Consider the following 19,663-nt stretch of genomic DNA (forward strand, 5'->3'; position numbering starts at 1 on the left):
TTGTCCACCAGTGAAGTTAATAGATCATGAACTCTTGATCATCAAAAAAAAAAAAAAAAGAAAAAACAAGCAATGTCACCTTTCTTACAGTATAAGCAAAACACATTTATCACAGGAAGTCTGTTGCTCTGTCATGAGCTCAGGTATAAGATTTTAAGGTGTAGATTATTTTAAACCTGTGCTGTCTGGAGCTTTGTAAACCCAACTTCTGCTTGCTGCATGTGTGGTTTGAATCTAAAGCCTGCTACCATTTACTGGAGAAATCATCTAAATGTCACTGGAAATCATCATATGTGAGGTTTCACCCTGCTTTTTAAGGACAGGGCGCTGATTTAAAATAACCTAATATCTTTCACATTTTGGGGTTTATGAAGGTGACAGAATCATGTCGGCACAACGTAGTTGTATTTAAATGGTTTTACGTCAGTTTCACATAATTTTATACTTCATAAAGTTGTTGGGTTCCAGATTCTTTGACAAACAGAAGAGACTGATTCAATGCACGAGTATTTAAACAACCGAAGATACTGACTGCTCACTGTTTTGCATGCAACCACCTACCACCGTATGAACTTATGCAGCACCACATCTCTACTTGTAAGGACATAAGCTCAGTTTGTCACTAATATAGGGAGACTAGACACCAGTTCAGTCAGCAAAAAGTTTGATTAACATTAGATGCTCAAAGCAGGCTGAAAATTCGGAGCGATATAATATTGCTTAGCGTTTATAACCACGTCTTTCTAACGTGATTTCAGAATGCAAGCTAATGGCCTTACAAAGAATAAGATAGAGCTACTGTTGCCATTAAAAAAAAAAACAAGAATAAATACAATAAAGGAAAACACTGACAAAACAAATTTAAACAATAAGGCCTATGTGTAGTACGTTTACCTTATCCCACACTGGGCCATCCTCTGACGAACAGTTCGCTCACACACTCCAAACAGCTGTGCGATGTCCCGCGCCGTGTGCCCCCAGAGGAGGTGAGCTTCAATTATATTGGGGGGTAGAAAGTACGATGGACGTCCTGCAGTTCCTTCATGTATCTCTGAGAGGATGTAAAGTTGGTGGGTTGCTTCATGAAGACCGTTTAAGACTTCTGGATCAACTTCCACATCAATATATGCATTTATCTGAGCCAAGTTATCCATTAATCCTTCCAGACGAAACTGGTGATAGTCATTGAGTGCATGGTTGTCTAAGTCGTTTGCTAGTGATCTTAAACCATTTGCAACTGTTCGCAAAAAAACTGCCATTCATAGACGAGTGGAACAAAACAGAAATGTCAACAAGTTCAGCTTTGGCTTTGTAAAAAGCCAACAGCACCAGTCCTGTGCACCAGGGAGCTCTGTCAGCAAGGGGAAAGCAATAGAACTTAATTGATCAAACTTCTGCAGCCAATCCTGCATTAGGGTGGGATTAGAGCCACCCACCTCATTAGCATACAGATACAGAAATACAGAAATAAATAATTGTAGAAATGCAGAAATAAATAAAAGAAAATTACCTTTGTAGAAATGTAGACATATAACAATTTAAAAATGCATTTAATTATATATTTATGCATTTAATTTTTTTTTTAAATATTTATTTTAGCATAAAATTATGTATTTTTTCTTTTAATTATGCATTTATTTAATTATTTATTATTTTACTTATTTATTTCTGTATTTTTTATGCATTAATGTAGTCATTTATTTCTAATTAAGTCATTTTTCGTTTTTGTGTGCCTGCAGTTTCGTCGTTCATTGTGGATGCTGCAGTTGTGTGTGTGTCCAGTGGGTGGCAGCAGCGAGGAGGGCTGCAGCTTGTTGTTGATGCTGAGGAAGCGTCTCCACTTCTGCATCTGAGAGGAGAGACGGGCACCGACTTCCTGTGAGAGCTGACTTCAGCCGCCTGCCGCTGCTCCGGGAGGTTTGTGCTCTGCACACCGGGGAGGAGGGACCCCTTTGCAGGCGGTGTATGGCTCGGAGGGACGCTTGGGAATCTCCGTGCAGCAGAAGCCCCAGAAGCAGCACAAATCGCAGCAGAAACAGCCATAAATGCGGATTGTTTCCACCGGTGGGTCTGCTCCCCCGCCACAGTGCGCCTCCGAGCGACCGCCTCGGCTCAGCAGCGACGCCGCAGTGAAGCGGTGCTGATGGCCCTGGTACTCGGCCCGGCCTTCATCATCACCACCCTCATCAACCTGCGTATCTGCTAGAGAACTACAGGAAGCCATATACATTAGAGAAGGGGAGGAGGAGCCGGGGCTCGGGCGCAGCATCGCTCCGGGCTTGGTGCTGCGGTGTCGGAGGGAGCGGATGAGCAGCTGACCCAGAGATGGCTGTCCTCAAACTGGCCGACCAGGTACAGCTGCTAGCTTTTAGCTTAGCCTCTATAAAGGCTGCACAGCTTCTTACACTTCAGTTCACTGTTTACTACTGATTAATGTCGCACTCCTCTTTGTGTCTCACTCCGGGCCTCTGGTCAGACAAGTCAGAAAACAAAGCTGCATTTCCACCGTGCACACAGTGCACATGAAACATTCACAAAGCTGCACGAAACTGGGCGGAATGTTCTGGTTTTTGGCTAAAATGTTCGATGATTAGTTAAAATTAGGACAGCTCACTTCTCAGATACTTCCTGTTCTGCTTCCTCCTACAAGCATCTTCTGAACTGCACACGGCAAGTGGCCTCGATAATCAGTGTAACAGTGCGCGTACTAAAGTGCACGTCGGAGGTACTTGTACTGCACTTAGTCATTTCTAATTGATGATACATTTACTCCACTGCAATTCGCAGGAAAAAATTGTACTGTAGTACTTCTGTTTGCAGTTACTTCATCAGTTACTGTAGTTCTGGCATCGTTTGATACATCAAAAAATGGACATTTTCATTGCTCTTGAACTACAGAGCTGGAGCCTCTGTGCCAATATACTGCACATTATTGCTGGAGAGCCAGAAAATACCTGAAAGAGCTGATAAAAGAGGGAGCAGAGTGTAGAGGGTGAACGCTGGCACTGACCTGAAAGTGAAACAAGAGACCTTTGTTCCATTTTTCTGAGTTCAGATTATTTGGTGCTGCGCTATTCTTTAGAGTTTTATACAGTGAAAATGTGAAAAATTGATTTTCACATGTTGATTTCTTTTGCATTTATACACAGTTTCATCTATGATACTGAACAGTAAAGTTAAATAAGTGACATAGATTGAAAGCCAAACGACGTATGGTCACATTGTGCCCGAGTGACTCACGGCATCTTTGGGTTTTTGACAGTTGGTCAGACAAATCGAAGCAGTTAGAATACAGTATGTTCAATGAGGCTTCAGGGAATAATGATGAGCATTTTATACCCTGGACAATCGATCGATCACTTTTGAAGTAAGTACGTTTTGTTGTGTGCGTGCAGCCTAGGAAGTAACACTGTAATTGTATAACGTGATGTGTAAACTGCTGCTAATAATGAAATGCTGGCTGCAGATTCACTAGTGTGGCCACAGAGCTGTGGTATCTGGCACAAATTGGTGTTGGGTTTGCATGTGAAGGACCTTCACATGCAAACCCAAAAATCCCTCTTTGATAAGATTTAGTGTCAAGGAGACATATCTGAGGGCCTGACAAAGAATCTCAGTACGAGGCCTGTAGTAGCGGCTCAGGAGGAGCTTCCTGTTCTTGAATGTAACTGCAGAAACGCCGCCTTTACTACTGTGTGATCAGCGGAGTGAGGTGAAATAATCAGTGCCGTCCTGCAGCTCCCTGAGCCTCAGCTTGGGAACCACCGTTCTGTAAAAGCATAGCCCCGTGTTCAAGTTTCCACCAGTTTGAAAATGATCCCGGAGAGTTTGTTCACGAACAAGTGGCTCTGAAAAGAGACAAGAGTGTCTGGGCACAGATCTCTGATCAGCCTCATCAGCCCAGGCTAGTTTTGTCTGATCTGTCAGTAACTCCAGGGATGGGAAGAACAGCTCTCTGTGCAACTCACAGCTGTGGGACTTTGTGTTGTTTTCAGACAACAAGCCGATGGTGTCTGATAAGTGGACGCCTCAGCTCAGGAGGCAGCTCAGATGTTTTTCTGTTCTGTTATCTTGTGCTGATTTGACAGTGGGTCACATGAAACTGCTGTTGTAACTGATGTTACAAGTCATGCACCATGGAGGTGTGTAGGTATTCATGTATCCGCATGTAAACTCGCTGAATTCAGTTCTCACAAAAAGGCCTTTTTGTGTCTCTTAGTGGTCATTTTGCATCTCTCTGTAGTCTTTTAGTGCCTATGTGGTCATATTGTGTCACTTTGGGATAGTTTTGTGTCTCTGTAGTCTTTTTGCTGTGCGCTGGGACTTTCAAACAAGAAATATTAATAATTGACACTTCATATAGATGCTCTGGACCAGCAGCTCCTTGACTCCTGTGCCCCATGAGGCCCATTCAGTAATCAATACTTGGATCCAGGTCATGTCTGATTAGTTATGTTAGTAGAAATGATTCTTATGTACAGTTGTACTAAAGTAGTAAATCAAGCAATAAGAATGTTTATTACTTTAATCCCGTGCATGAGCTGTGCATCATTGCCAGTGCTGCTTGTCCAACTATTGATCATCTACACTACAGTGACGCAGCACCTGGCTGCATCTGTACCTTTGGCTTCACGCAGTGATTTAGCTCGCTGCCAACAACCCTCTCTCACTGGAAGCTGTTTGTATTAAACCATATTAAACCACCCTAATGGGACAAATTGTAACAGCCCACCCAATCAGTTTGACCTGGCAATCTGAAGCCAGTAGTCCAGTTTGGCTCTGCTGTGAGGGGCCATGTTGAAGAGGTGCAGTGGGTTCTGTGCTGCTCTCATGTTGCATGTTTTAGTTTTAGTGTGGTATCTGTGCATGATACTGCAAGCTTTTTTTGTGTTGGCCTCATATTTCCACCATACAGAGTGCAAAGGAAGTGCAGGAAGTTGTTGACTTGTGACTTTCTGCAGCAGCACTGTGGTGGTCATGCTCTCTGCCCTGGACATGCGCATGTACACTCATCAGGTTTCCTGTGTCTCCCTCCTTTCTCCTAGTTTTTGATGCAGGTGTCCTATACTGTTTCCTGTGTCTGTTTTAGGCAGGTGAGAGATTCAGGCCTCTTTCTTTCTTTTAAGGCCCTGTAGGCAGAGACTGAGGGAATGCCAACATGCAGAATAGTGCGTTTTGATTTAGCACGTTTGCCCTGAGAAGGAGGAGTGGCCAGTTAAAGGCCTGACACCTCGGGCATCAGAGGAAGTGAGGACACAACTGTAGAGCATGGAAGTTGTGTACGTGTGTGCTCGGGATACACAGGTTAGCCTGTGTTTGTGTGTGTTTGCAGCATGTCTCTGGAATGAAAACGGAGTTAATCTGGCACAGGAAGTTTGTGTAGGATGAGAGAAAGATGAGGATAGAAGGGGAAACCTGTGTGTTGGTCAGTCATATGGATGGGGTCCTGACTCAGCAGGGACAGGACCAGACTGTTTTTACTAACGGGGTTCAGGTGTTTTCACTATTGCTGCGTGGAAATATGTGTGTGTGTGTGTGTGTGTGTGTGTGTGTGTGTGTGTGTGGGCGCAGCAGTTTAAGAAGCTGTTAATTAATCAACAAGATCAGTGCATACAGTAGAAAAACATTTGGACAAGTGACGTGCAGAGTTATGCAAACAGCATGTTTCACATTTAAGTAAGAAAAGGTTATAAGATGTGGATGAATGCATGAGAGTCATCCTGTCATCCAGGCCGATGACATGACAATTCATCCTTGGCCTCAGAAGAGAGGTTAAGTAACTACCTTAGGACGGAATACTTAGCCTAGCATGCAAATGTTAGTAGCACACAGGTTCTTGCTCTTTTGCAGTTGTGTTTGTGGTTCAGGAGATGCAATAAAAAAAGACTCCTCTTTCCACTGTTCATATACAGTGTCACTCTTAACCTCTAGAGTCCCTGCGTCCTCATATGAGGACCGCACAGCTTGGGTTTCCAAAGCTCAGGACTCTAGAGGTTAAAGACCCGCTCGTACTCGTTTTGTGTCTCTGTGGTCTTTTTGTCTTTTTGTAGCTAATGTGGTGACTCTTTATAGCGGTCTAGTCCTTTACTACAGCTCCATGCACACACAAAGCATGTGAATGAATCCCGTAGCTGTTTGGAAAGAGCTTCAGGAAACAGTCGGGTGATTATCATAAATACATCCAACGTGCACATACTGTATGCAGAAGGCCATTGCAGCCAGTGCAGACATACATATTGTGTTGGCTGGATGGTATGTTCTGTGCATTTGGACCTTTTTCTTGATTCAGGCTGAATGGTTTTATGAGTATTTGATAGTTTATAGCAACCTTATTAAAGCTTACTGCTCTAGAACTGTTAGTTTTAATGTCTTTGAGCCAAACTGAGCGAATCGTTGCCAGGTGTTAATTCCAAAACAACTATTGGCTGTGTACTGGCTTAAGGTTTTAATTATTCTCAAATATTTATCAACCTCAAAGCTCCAGTACTGGTTGGTTTGTGGCTGCTGGTATGTGTTGGAGGGAGTGATGTCATTCACTCACAAACACACTCTCCGAACCTCCTTCCCAGACTTGTGCCAGCACCAGTCTCCCTGGCTCCCTGAGGCGATCACAGACACAGCAGTGAGACAGGGGACCCCTGCCAGCGGAGTGTGTGTGTGTTTTTTTTTTTTTTTTTTTGCATGTGAAGCACTTAGAAAGGCAAAGTTAAAGAGACCATATGCTGCCAAGTGCTGGCTGCGCAGCCCCCTCGTTGCTGCGCAGCCCCCTCGTTTCTCTCTCCAGCTGGGACCTCGTTCACAACTCTCTGTCCTTTTCCTTTCCCTCTTTTATCAGCTCTGCTCAAAACAACGAGGAAAGACGGGACAAATCTACACGTAGTTCCTTGCTGGTGATGGTTTCTGCTTTGTTGGGCGGCAGGAGGTTATGTCTTGGGGCGAGGGGGCGTGAGGTGTGACAGTTGTGTTTGAAGCAGCCGCCCTGTATCTTCCTGTTCAGACAGTTGAGTCTGACCTCCAGGAGAAGTTCGAGGTGAAAGAGGCATCTCTTAACACCCCATAAATGACATAGAAATGTTTAATCTTAGGCCCCATTCAGACCGGATTTATTTCTCTAGGGAAGTTTGGGTGATTTTGTAATGTTTCCTCCCATGATCAGTGATTTTACTCTGGTTTGATCAAATATGTGCAACAGGTTCAGTTTTATAAAAGGAGTAATACTTTGCTATTGGTAGCAGAACACCTGCCTGTTTAGAAGTAAGATGATGTGATGAGGTGGCATTACACCAGAATTAAACTCGCGGGGGAGTCAGACGAGGAAGTGGTATCGTTCCGTGCTCTCTTTGTAAAGCAGAAGTGAAACGCTGCTCTGCGGTTCCTCTCTCTCGTTTCTGAGAAGGGGAGGCTGTGCAACAGGAAGTGAGGCAGCTAGTGGGGACAGGAACACACAGGAAGTGAACTGCCTGATCCGATTCATCAGTAACTCATCCAGCCTGCGCTTAGTGCTCAGTTTATTAGGTACACCTGTCTCAAACTACGTCAGTCTAATCCAACAGTCCTCAATCCGTGAAGGTGATAATGTTCAGTTTGTGTTCAAACCAATCACCACTCTGCTGCTCTTAGTTTCTTTTTTGTAATAGAAATGCAGTCGTCTTCCAGCTGTCCTCTTTAGTGTAAAGGATTTGCAGAAAGTGTTTGAAAGGGCCATTATTAGGTGAATGAAGCCGGTAGCTCTGTAAGACATTAGAAATGTACAGCGGCAGAGTGTTGAATATGACCTGCTGCTTCCTGCTGTAGCTGATGACACTGTGAGAGCAGTGAGGCAGTAAAGTTGCAGCCAGGACACTGAACAATGAGCTGAGAGTCGGCGTAACGCCAAGAAAACCTACAAGTTCGGCTGATGATCCTATTTGTCGCAGTGTTTTCACGTTGTGAGGTGATACAGCACAGAATCTAGCTGCCTGAAGGGTTGTCAGCTGTGATATAAGGTCCACATGACCTACATGGTCACTGGTGTGGTCCTGACATGTTGTTGGCATCCTTCATTGAAAAACTTACTTTTTTATACCCTGCTTCTCTTCCTCAAAATGCACACTGCTGTGTGTGTGTGTGTGTGTGTGTGTGTGTGTCTGTGTGTATGTAGGGCCTCTCATGTGTGGTCCATGAAGGAAAACAGAGGCTTCAGAGATGTGACCTCCCCATAATGCCCTTCATTAAGGCTCCTTCTCTGCACAGATGCTTTATTTTCATGCTCTGTATCTAAAAGAATTTTCTTCAACAATAGCTTCTGTGTGCGGTGGCAGATTTCTTGGTCAGTCCTGTCTACGTGTAGGAAGTGAGCAGAGTAATAAAGAATATTTTCTCTACAGTGTATAGTATGTTAATGTCTCATAGTCATGGGTGGTTTTGGTCTAAGATCAGAGACGCACAAAAGATCTAAAGAGACACAAGACAACCACGATGAGATGAAAAATTACTGCAGAACCAAAATGACTACAAACACACACGAGATAAGTGCAAAGAGATACAAAATGACTACAAAACAAAGCACAGTGACTAAAGAGAGACACAAAACAACCACAGAAGGTGAAAAATGAGGTCCAAAACGACATCAGACTCACAAAATGACCACAAAGAGATGCTAAACAACTGAAAAGTGTCTGATTCAGTTTGTGGGTTTTGCTCTGACAGTGTGTAGTAGGGTTTTCACACACGTCTGCCCAGGGGTCCACTGTCCCACAATCCGTCATGCTCACAGTAACGTTCTCTGCTCAGCTTCTATAAACACTGCAGCCTAAAGTCAGCTGATCACATGTTGTTGCCTTTCGTAGATGTTGCCTCCGGTTGTGTGTTGCTGAACGTCTCTCCTTTCTTCCCTCCAGCCTCCTCTCATCCAGGCGATTTTCAGCGGAGACCCTGAAGAGATCCGTATGCTCATATACAAGTCTGAAGACATCAATGCTCTGGTGAGGACACACGCACGTCCCCCCCCGACCATAACCATCATGGTTGCACCTAAATGCCTAAACCTGATTCTAACCTGAACCTTAAAACCAAGTCTTAACCCTCACTTTTCAAAAATGTCCTCACTTTGTAGCAAAAAAAAAACGTAATGCTAATGCAAACATGGCAGAATCATTGTCACGTGAGACTGAGGTCACACTGGGATCTAAGTCACACTCACAAAAGGATTTATGACGCAGCAGAGAGCGGTTAGGAAAAAACCACCACTGAGCCGCTTTGCTTTGGTGTTGATACCAGCAGTGGAGTATCACAGTGGGAGTTGTATAGAAGTGTTTTAATGAACCACAGCCCCACTCTTAACACCACGCTGCTCACTGAGCTTGAAACTCTCCTGTACTTCATGTCGCCCTCCCTCAGGATCCAGAGAAGCGCGCCCCGCTGCACGCAGCGGCCTTCCTGGGCGATGCCGAGATCACAGAGCTCCTCATCCTCTCCGGTAAAGTTGCTTGTTTTTCCTGCTCTGTCGGTTTCTGTCATCTTTTCCTGTTGTCTGTGTTTTAATGATTCGATGCCGGTTAAAGGATAGCTGTGAGGTGAGCGATTTTCCAGTTTGGTTTGTAAACGTGGTGCTGCACCTCATCACTACCATATTTGTCTCTCTTCTTCCCATGCTGTAGGGGCTCGGGTCAACGCCAAAGACAATATGTGGCTCACCCCTCTCCATCGTGCCGTGGCATCTCGGAGCGAGGTGAGCGCGCACACACACGCTCTAAGTCTATCTTTTGTTTTTCCCACAACATCAACTCAAGCAGCACAGAGAGAAATCCTCACTGTGTGGCAGCTGCAAATAGTGATATTTACCTGACAACAGACACACTCATCACTCTCTCTCTTCCTGCACTCTCACATACTTTCCTCGGCCCATGTTACGACAGTTCCATCTTTGTATGCGTCATGAATCAAAGCAGTCAATCAGCCACATCACTCCCAGTGTCCAAACAGGTATTTCAGCATGGCTGGAACACCTGGAGGATGCGTGTTAGTGGTGAGGCACAGGTGGTGTACACATCCAGGAGTATGAATGGGCAACTAGTGGAATCATGTGCTGTGGCCTTCACACTTACCAGATCTCAACCCAGCTGAACACCTATGGGAGATGTTGGACTGCATCAAAACACCACTTGGAGAGTCAAGGTGCACTGAAGCTGTTTTGGTGGCACATGGTGGCCCAGCCCCTCGCTGAGGCCCTTTATGTTGGGCTGTCCTTTCATCTATACGTGCTACAGACAAACAAGACATTAGACCTCTGAAATCACACAAATGGAATTATCTTCCATTAACAGGTGTTTTGTTGTGAAGGTAGAATTTATGGCAGAGCTGTTGTGCCTAATAAAGTGACACCTGAGTCTACCCCAGCAGCTGAAGGTGGCTCCTACAAATGTTTTGTGAGGTTTTTCATGTATGAAAACACACAGTGTGGTTGCCATTCTCCCTCAGGAGGCAGTGCGAGTTCTGATCCGCCACTCAGCCGATGTCAACGCTCGGGACAAGAACTGGCAGACTCCGCTGCATGTCGCTGCAGCCAATAATGCACTGCGATGCGCTGAGGTCATCATCCCACTGCTGAGTAGCGTCAATGTGTCGGACCGCGGCGGACGCACCGCCCTGCACCACGCTGCCCTCAATGGCCACACCGAGGTACTGCAGAACCTGACGGCTGATGTGCAGTTTGTAAACTAGCAGATGTGTTTTGTCATTTGCATCCTGCTGCAGACGAGCCGCTGTTGTAGTGCACCAGGACACAGGCCCTGACGTAACTGTTCATTGTGTTATTTTGGGTGAATGGCCTGGTTAATGGAAACAGGTGGGCGAGTGCAGCTGCATCACTGGGGTTATTAAGTGGGCTGTTCATTTCCAAACCCTCACGGTCTCAGATGGAACCATTCACAAAGGTGCTGAATCTAAAATTAGCAATGAGAGGCGGCAGATTGATGAAGCCGAGCTGAATGGACGGCTTGCTTATTTCTGTTTGACAGGCTCTCCTGAGCAAAAACTGAGCCAAGTGGTGAGGTGGATTTACAGAACCCTTACATAAAGACCCACACACGCTCTCACAAACATAAAAGCACAAAATACATCTCTGTATCACCCACAACTCCCCTCGCTCTCTCTCTGTCAGATGGTGAACCTCCTCCTCGCTAAAGGAGCCAACATCAACGCCTTCGACAAGAAGGACGGCCGGGCGCTGCACTGGGCAGCTTTCATGGGTAAAAAAAAAAAGCATCAAAAATATATTTACAGTGTATGAGTAAGGGCGTTTTACTTACCAACAATCAGACGACGGTAGATGTTGACCAGAAAACATCATGGCAAAATTAAATGATAAAAAAAAAAAACTTTAAATGATGACTCGTATACAACAAAAAATAAAGTGTAAACAAACAAAAAAGTCCAATACAATAAAATTCTGCCTGTAAACAGTTGTATTGTGCCTCTGTGCTAAGACTACAGCTGACAATTTATTAACACAGAATTCATCAGCTCCACTTTTGACAGTTCATTCATTGTCTAAGTGAAAATACCAAACGCTCTCTGGTCGCAGCTTGTTGTTGTTCTGTTTTAATGTGATAGTGAAGTCATTATTTTTAGGTTTGTGGCTGTTGGTTAGACAAAAGAAGCAGGAATCTGCGTTTGTCACTCTATTTCTGACATTTTCTTAGACAATTAGTTGATTAATTGTTAAAATAACATGCAGAATCATTGCTAATTAATTAATCGTTATTTTCAGGGCTAATGTGGTGTAGCCTTTTAGCATCATGGTCAAAAAATGTTGTCCTACCTACTGTATCAATAACTTCTTTGCAAGCTCTTGAGCACAGTGTAGTTAAGTATATGAGCGCTGATGCGCTTGCTTTTGTCATGTAAACAAGGTTTATCAGAGAAAAGCTTCAGTGTTTTTGTGCCCTCTGCAGGTCATCTGGATGTGGTGTGTCTCCTGGTGAGCCAGGGAGCAGAGATCAGCTGTAAGGACAAAAGGGGATACACCCCCCTCCACACGGCAGCCTCCAGCGGGCAGATCGCTGTGGTCAAACACCTGCTCAACCTGGCTGTGGAGGTCAGGACACACCACGCACACACGTGTCTTGCTATGATAGTGAGGACCCCCATTTACACAGTGCATTCCCTAACCATATCCCCACCATCACAGCTAAATGCACCCAAACTCCTACCTTAACCCAAACCTACAGTTCTAACCTTAAACTGCTGGTCAGAGGTTTTACAGCTCAAGTCCAGTGAATGACCTTAAATAGTACAAAGCTAAGAAGTAAACTGCCAAGAGGAAAAGAGGAAAAAATAAAAGTCAACAAAAACTAAAAATGTCTGTGCATGTCATATAAAACAGGCCTTTTTCAGTAACTTCCATTTTTTCTGAAGCAGTGGAAGTAAAGGCATTGTTGTGAGGACAGGTGAAAATGTCCTCACTCCCAGTGTGTAAAAGTCAAACCGGTCCTCACAGAAACAGACATACTACACCAGCCTCCTCCCCTGAACACTTATTCTCTGCTTCACACTTGAGGAAAATAACACGAACACTTGTTCTCTGTCTGCTTCACACTTGAGGAAAATAACACAAAAGCACTTATTCACAAGCTGAACACACATGAACATGCACACATCAGCACTGACACACATAACAGCTTGTGTTCTCTAACAACAGATAGATGAGGCCAACGCATTTGGGAACACGGCGCTCCACGTGGCCTGTTTCAACGGTCAGGATGCTGTCGTCAGCGAGCTGATCGACTACGGGGCCAATGTCAGCCAGCCCAACAACAAGGGCTTCACCCCGCTGCACTTCGCCGCTGCCTCTACACATGGAGCGCTCTGCCTGGAGTTCCTGGTCAACAACGGAGCTGACGTCAATGTGCAGGTACGCCAGCATATGCAAAGAGAGCCACAGAGGACACGCGACATGCACTTAGTTCTGCTGAATAAACCACAAACATGGTTGAGTTAACCTCCAAGGTGCCTTGGTGCAGGTGTAGTGGTGCGTATACCCACCTGTGGGTGGAGGGACTTACTGTACAACTGCCTCACTATAGCTACAGATACACACCAGTGCACATGTGCAAGCTACATTTGATTCATTCCCAGTGTCTGTGGTGTTAACTGCAAACTGGAGACTAAAACATGGACTCCCAGACTCCCAGTCCTGGCTCTGGTTGTTGATTTCTTTCACACACTATGACGTATGCATAAGATAGATAGGAAATGGACAGCTGTGCTGGACATCCATCCCCAGCCCAAGTCTAGTTCAGGGTTAAATTTCTGACCTTTTAAATAGCACATGGAAGGTTGTGTTTTGTGATCATAGTGTGAAATATACCACTGAGAAGCAGCAGGGACGATGAGGCCTGTTCACCAAGCGCATGAGTTTGCTGACATATGTCACATTTTTGTCAGTGTCCCTTTAGTGTATAACAGCCTGAGCTGAAATGATTAGTTTATTCATCTGTTAGTTGATTGGCAGACAAACATTCCGGAGAACGTTCCAGAGAATTTGCTGCTTTTTCCTGTCTCACATGATAGTAAACTGAACATGGTTTCCAGGCTGTGGCTCAGACAACATGAGATATTTAATGTTGTTAACTTGGGCTCCAGGACGTTGTGGGGTGGTTGGTGTTCTCAGTGTGGTATAGACCAAGCAAGTGATTGATACTAATTCAGCTTTAGCCCTAATAACAAAAAATATAATATTAAATCATTAAACACAGGAAATGTATAGATTTATTGGCCAATTAAACATACAACTAATTAAATATACAGTTATATTTAAGGTCTTTGTGAATAATATTAAGATGATTTAACACCTTTTAAAGGCCCAAACACACCCTGTAGTTGGATCTAAGTGAAAGCCTGTTACTGTGAAACATAGGCACCGTCTGATCTTGTGAAAGGAAATAAAATGTGTGCAAATATGAACTCTATGTGACGTGGTGGAAGAGACTGACAGGATCAGTCATCTCTGTGTGGTGGTGTTCCTCTGCTTAAAACCTGAACTCTGTTGCTGTATTTCTGCTCTGCCGTCTTCAGAGTCGGGATGGAAAGAGTCCCCTCCACATGACGGCAGTTCACGGTCGCTTCACTCGCTCGCAGACCCTCATCCAGAATGGTGAGAGCTCTTAATGCTTGTTTTTTTTTCCCCTTGGGACCTCTTCAGCCTACATTCATTGCAAATTCTCTCTGTAAAATACTGTAACTTTTTATTTCAGGTGGGGAAATCGACAGCGTGGACAAGGACGGCAACACCCCTCTTCACATTGCTGCCCGCTACGGTCATGAGCTCCTCATCAACACGCTCATCACCAGTGGAGCAGACTGCACCAGGTGGGGTTGTTCCTCTGCCGCCACACATTCAGTTAAATGATTGCAATAACAATGTACTAAGAGAGACTATTGTTTCCATTCTGTGTCTTTCGCCACAGACGAGGAGTCCATGGCATGTTCCCGCTCCACCTGGCCGCCCTGAATGCTCACTCCGACTGCTGCAGGAAGCTGTTGTCTTCAGGTAACACACAGTGAGCCAGGAAGTAGCAGAACATAGACCCTCCTGCAAAACGTAATACATCTTAGTTTGTGGTCATTTGATGAAATACAGCTTTATTTTGAATTACTCACCGCATGAGGACGACAAACTAAAGTAATAGACCACAAGGCGCCTCCACCAGCCAGAGGTGTTTTAACTCACGCAGTTGGTTATGGGCTGTCACTCAAACTGCTGTCGTTAACTTGTGTCTCTGATGTGAAACATAAAATACTCTGCATTTGTGCTTTTGACCTGAATATGTGCCGCTTCAGGGTCTGTTTCGCCTTGGTGTCATCTTCAGGGAGGCTTCAGCCGGCCTGTTTGTACCGCTCCATAAGCACTAGTCGCAGTGTTCCAGAAGCAGACAAAGGCTGCACTCACTGATGGGGCCACCCTCCCTCTGGATGTTAAATTCTCTTCCTAGAGAAGTTTCCTTGTTGTCCTTGGCAGTATTATACATTGTCTTTAATCCTCATGCTGTATATTTAGTTGTTTGTTTCCCGGGTTTAAATGTAGAAACTGGTATATGAAACAAATGCAGAGCAGGAGCAGCAGATCTGGCTCCAGATCTGTTGTGATGATTTAACAAGGCCTTGGCACTGGAATCTGGAGACATGGAGCAGGATGAGCCTGGGCGCCGCATGTGGCTCTGCTGAGTCACTGAGTGAACAGCAGAGAAGTCATGTGTCTGCTCAGGAACCACGAAGATTAGACAGCTTGTAATGAAGGTTAAACAGCCGTGGGACAAGACGACAGCACATATTGGTTGTGATTTATTTTTCTGTGACTGATGTTCTGGTACTCCACCCACTGTTTATGGTCATGTTGTGACACAAGTTGATTACATCTGTTCCTTCGTGTCACCAAGTGTAAAAACAAAGGCCCTTTAATGACACGACACGCTTTTAGCACATTAAGAACCCGTATATGATGGTGAACAACGTAGCTCAGCACATTTCCTGAGTTACTGGGAACATCTTTGGACTTCCACCTCACTGTCTCTGTGTTCAGACTGCGCTGCTTGCTACACGTTTGCTACCTGACTATCTGTGACCTCCTGACCACGTGTCTCTGGCTTGTTCCTTCTGTAACATGTAGCTTCCGTGTGATTTCCTGCGTATGCACAGCCAGCGTCCTGTCTCTTTCCCCCACCTGTTGCACTAATATCCGTATTTTTCTCTGCCTCCCCCTCTTCCTGTTTCCCTCTCTTTCTCTGTGGTGGCTGCTGCTCTGTGTTGTCCGGCCTCCCTTCGTCTCCCTGCGCTGCCCTCGTCAGGTCGGAGGTTTAGCATAATGTGTAACGACTCGGTCCTGTCTGCAGGCTTCCAGATAGACACTCCTGACAGTCTGGGGAGGACATGCCTGCACGCCGCTGCTGCCGGAGGGTAAGCTCTACACTTCACTGGCTGTATTCATACATCTTGCCACCCGTGCAAAACTTTAACATTTATCCCTATATTTTACTTTATTTGTGTATACTGAAAAACAAAAGTGGCTCTGCGCCTTTGGACAATCATAGCCCCTCTGCTCTCAACACTCAGCCCCAAATCAGAAAAAGTTAGGACAGTATATAGTGATTTGTAAATAATCTGTGTACCTCATCAATTTTATTCTTTGTTCAAAATAAACACTCACTTCAATCCTGATGCTGCAGCACATTCCAACCGGCTGTATTTCAGGGCCAGTAATGAGGTAAAACAATAAAATGATGATTCAATTTGAACCAGCTCAATATGTGACTGCATCATGATTTGGTACAAAATTGGCATCCAGTAAAGGCCGAGCCCTTTAGGAGCAGATGGGCCGAGGGCCGCCAGTCTGCCGACATATGTATGAGAGAATTATAGAATTTATTCCTCAAAGAAAGATAGGAAGGGATTTGGATCTGTCACTCTCTATGGTGCAGAACATGATTAAGAGAATCGGGGGGGATTTCAGTGCAGCATGAGACCAAATCCTGAGATCAAGAATCATCACCACAGGTCAAACAAAAAGCCATGACAACTGAGTGATTTCCTCTGAGTTATTAGGATCGACTTCACGCATTTACCCCTTAAAGCCATTGTTTTCACACAGTGTGAATGGTCTTTGTGCAGTAATTGTACCATCCTCTGTGCGCAGCAATGTGGAGTGTGTGAAACTGCTCCTGAGCAGCGGTGGAGACCACAATAGGAAGGACAACTGCGGCAGGTGAGAGAACATGCTTTTGTTCCGAACAGTAGCCTGTCCCAAACCATGCCTTTTTAGTTGAGAGGAAATAATTTACTATTGGACTATTAGTGCCTTGTATTAAGGACAGATAAAGGAGCTGCGCTCTTACCCAACCCCCACAGTCAGTGTGCATTGACCTGAGATTTCTCACAAGATGCGTTTTTAATATAAGGTTGTTAATTTGGAAAACTGAATAAAGAGCCTTTTTGTGAACTACGTGAAAAGTGTACCAGCTCTGAACTGTGAATTTTCATAGTCAGCTTTCTTCCTATATCCCTTAAAAACAAAGCCTCTAAACCTTATTGTTACTATTTCTCTCAATATCTGTGGCCAAGTTATGATGTCACTGATGAGTTTGCCTGACTTTGTCTCCCGATTATTTCCCAGAACTCCCCTCCACTACGCAGCTGCCAGCCGACACTACCAGTGTCTGGAAACACTGGTGGCTTGTGGCACCGCCATCAACGCCATTGACAAATGGGGGCGCTCTGCCCTGCACTACGCCGCTGCCTCGGACCTGGACAGGAGGTGAGGGATGGGGAGACACACGGTGGAAGAAGTAGCCAGATCCAACTGAATCTTTTCTTTTTTTAAGTTGATGTGTGAACTCTTTAGCAAACAGTTAACATTATGATTCATGTGCAGTGGCGTCTGTGCGTGATATCTCTAAGGCCAGTATTCCCTCTTTTTTTAGCTGAGTTTTTAGTCTCCACCACCTCCTGAGGCAAATGTCTGGCTCTTAGTTGCTAAACACTCCACCGTGGGTCAGTCTCAAAAGCCTTAGTTACATCCATCTTTCCCTCACTTGCATCTTAGTCACATTGTCATTTACAGAATCACAAAAGCTTGATTATACTGCCAAGAACAATGTAAACATACTTCATTAGAGCAACAGCCCTGCATTTACAATCCTACTTAAGTAAAAGTATAAAAGCATCGTATGCAATTTGCAGAAAAATGGCCTGTGCATGACATATGGTTATTTAATAGAAGAAGAATAATTGTTGTTAATAACACAACTCAACTTGATGAGGGGGGTCACAAGCCAAAAATGTTGGGAACCAGTGATTTACCAGTATATTTTATAATCTGGTTTTTAAATGTAAAATCTTAATCTGAAAAACTACACTCGCCTGCGAAGCCAAGATACAGTCTTGCAGTTAAAATGTTGTTTTGACCAGAATCGGCCTGGAGGACATAGATTTATCCCCTTCATTTATTCATGCAGCAGAAATGAACAGAAAGTAAACAGCATGTTAAATGTACAGATGCATTTAGCAGCCAACCCAGCTAGGCTAGCTAGAGGGGCGACTGTGGTTTGGTGGGCGGAGCGGTTGTTTCCCAACTGGAAGGTTGGCGGTTCAAATCACGGTGCCTGCGATCCACATGTCAAAGTGTCCTTGGGCAAGACATTGAACCCTAAGTCGCCCCTGATGGTTAGAACCATCGGTGTGAGTTGGCACCACAGATGGCTGCCATCGGTTCTATACGGGAAACAAATTCCTTGTGTGTAACATACTTGGCCAAATAAAGGTGATTATCCTTATCCAAGAGCTGGAGCAGTGACCTGCTTAACAAAGTAGCGTGTGGTGAAAGAGCTGGAGCAGTAACCTGCTTAACAAAGTAGCGTGTGGTGAGGACAGCAGGCAGAACTCGGTTCGTCTTTACGCTGCGTCTCCAGTGTTACTCTGAAAACCCGGGTTGCTGTCTGCTGTTGCTACATATGGAAGCCTGGTGGTCCACACCAGACTGTTTCCATGGTAACCGGAGGTGGCGCTGAGGTGGAGGTAGTCATGCATGGCCTCCATAATCAGCAGCCCCACACAGCCATGCATCCATCCACTTACTTGTTGGCATTACAGTAGTAGATCCAGTGTGTTCATGCTTTTATGCTCTCCCCTCCTCAGGCGACGTGTTGCTCTGGAGCCAGAGAGTGAAGGAGTTCAGGCGGAGAGAGAGAAGGAGGCAGCGCTGTGAGTCCACGTTGAAACAGACATCAACTGACATGTCCCAAGTTCCCACTACACACTAATTTTAAACAGTTTTTAACCAGAAGTGCTTACAATAAAAAGCTTGAGTGTTATTGTTTCTAAAGAAAAACAGGCATCACCTTCCTCATTAGGGCATTGTTGAGGGACAGAGTTGTATTAATCCCTGACTGAAAGTAGTCCCCAACAAATGTACAGGTTCCTTCCCTTTGATGAACACTACAGTGGCCAGATGTCTCGGGAATCTACTGAGCCTTTTTTAAAGCATGAAACTATAAATGTGTGAGTTGATTTAAGGATTGACTGTGTGTCATCAGTATGAACCAGTCGTCAAAAGCACACAGAAACGCACAAACCATCTAATGAGTGAAGAACTTGTGTATACATCTGCAGAATCCACAGAACAATATCTGAGTGTTGCATTTCCACAGTGACACCCTGAGATCAGGATGTTGTCTCCACCCTTCAGGTAGTGTTCAGTGGCTCAGGCTGTGTGTTTGTGCTGCAGATGTTTGGAGTTCCTGCTGCAGAGCGGAGCGACGGCCTCTCTGAAGGACAAACAGGGCTACAGTCCGGTCCACTACGCCGCAGCCTACGGACACAGGCACTGTCTGGAACTGGTCAGTCAACAAACAGTATGTGTTGTGGTTGCACTGCAGGCGTCTTTTCCCTCTGTGGGCTGATCATCTGCACTCGCTGACATTCTCAACAGCATCTTCACAGGTTAAATCCATAGTATGAACCTTCTGAAGCTTAACAAAAAACAAAGCTAACAGCCACATAAACTAAACCTGGGGTGTCAAACTCAATCACACAGGGGGCCAAAACTCCAAGCTGGTCGCGGGCCGAACAGGATAAAAATGTATTGAACAGACTAAAACTAAACGTTTTTTGAACATAAATATGAATCGAAACA

The 19,663-nt window shown here is 44.9% G+C and overlaps 1 protein-coding gene across 2 annotated transcripts in view; it reads left to right on the forward strand.

The window, feature by feature from the left end:
* The first annotated feature begins 2,076 nt into the window (after positions 1-2,076).
* Positions 2,077-19,663, forward strand: part of ankrd44 (ankyrin repeat domain 44) — a 29,883-nt gene continuing 12,296 nt past the window's right edge. For both annotated transcript variants that reach the window (XM_020620016.1, XM_020620015.1), the window contains exons 1-16: positions 2,077-2,352; positions 8,880-8,963; positions 9,379-9,457; positions 9,639-9,709; positions 10,459-10,659; positions 11,141-11,228; positions 11,934-12,076; positions 12,680-12,892; positions 14,056-14,134; positions 14,235-14,349; positions 14,448-14,530; positions 15,825-15,933; positions 16,670-16,738; positions 17,147-17,287; positions 18,667-18,732; positions 19,256-19,367. In XM_020620016.1, the coding sequence (XP_020475672.1) occupies positions 2,326-2,352; positions 8,880-8,963; positions 9,379-9,457; positions 9,639-9,709; positions 10,459-10,659; positions 11,141-11,228; positions 11,934-12,076; positions 12,680-12,892; positions 14,056-14,134; positions 14,235-14,349; positions 14,448-14,530; positions 15,825-15,933; positions 16,670-16,738; positions 17,147-17,287; positions 18,667-18,732; positions 19,256-19,367 (1,680 nt within the window). In that variant the 5' untranslated portion in view covers positions 2,077-2,325. The remainder of the gene's footprint in view (positions 2,353-8,879; positions 8,964-9,378; positions 9,458-9,638; positions 9,710-10,458; positions 10,660-11,140; positions 11,229-11,933; positions 12,077-12,679; positions 12,893-14,055; positions 14,135-14,234; positions 14,350-14,447; positions 14,531-15,824; positions 15,934-16,669; positions 16,739-17,146; positions 17,288-18,666; positions 18,733-19,255; positions 19,368-19,663) is intronic.

This window comes from Monopterus albus, unplaced genomic scaffold (genome assembly GCF_001952655.1).
Source record: "Monopterus albus unplaced genomic scaffold, M_albus_1.0 scaffold231.1, whole genome shotgun sequence".
NCBI classification, from domain to species: Eukaryota; Metazoa; Chordata; class Actinopteri; order Synbranchiformes; family Synbranchidae; genus Monopterus; species Monopterus albus.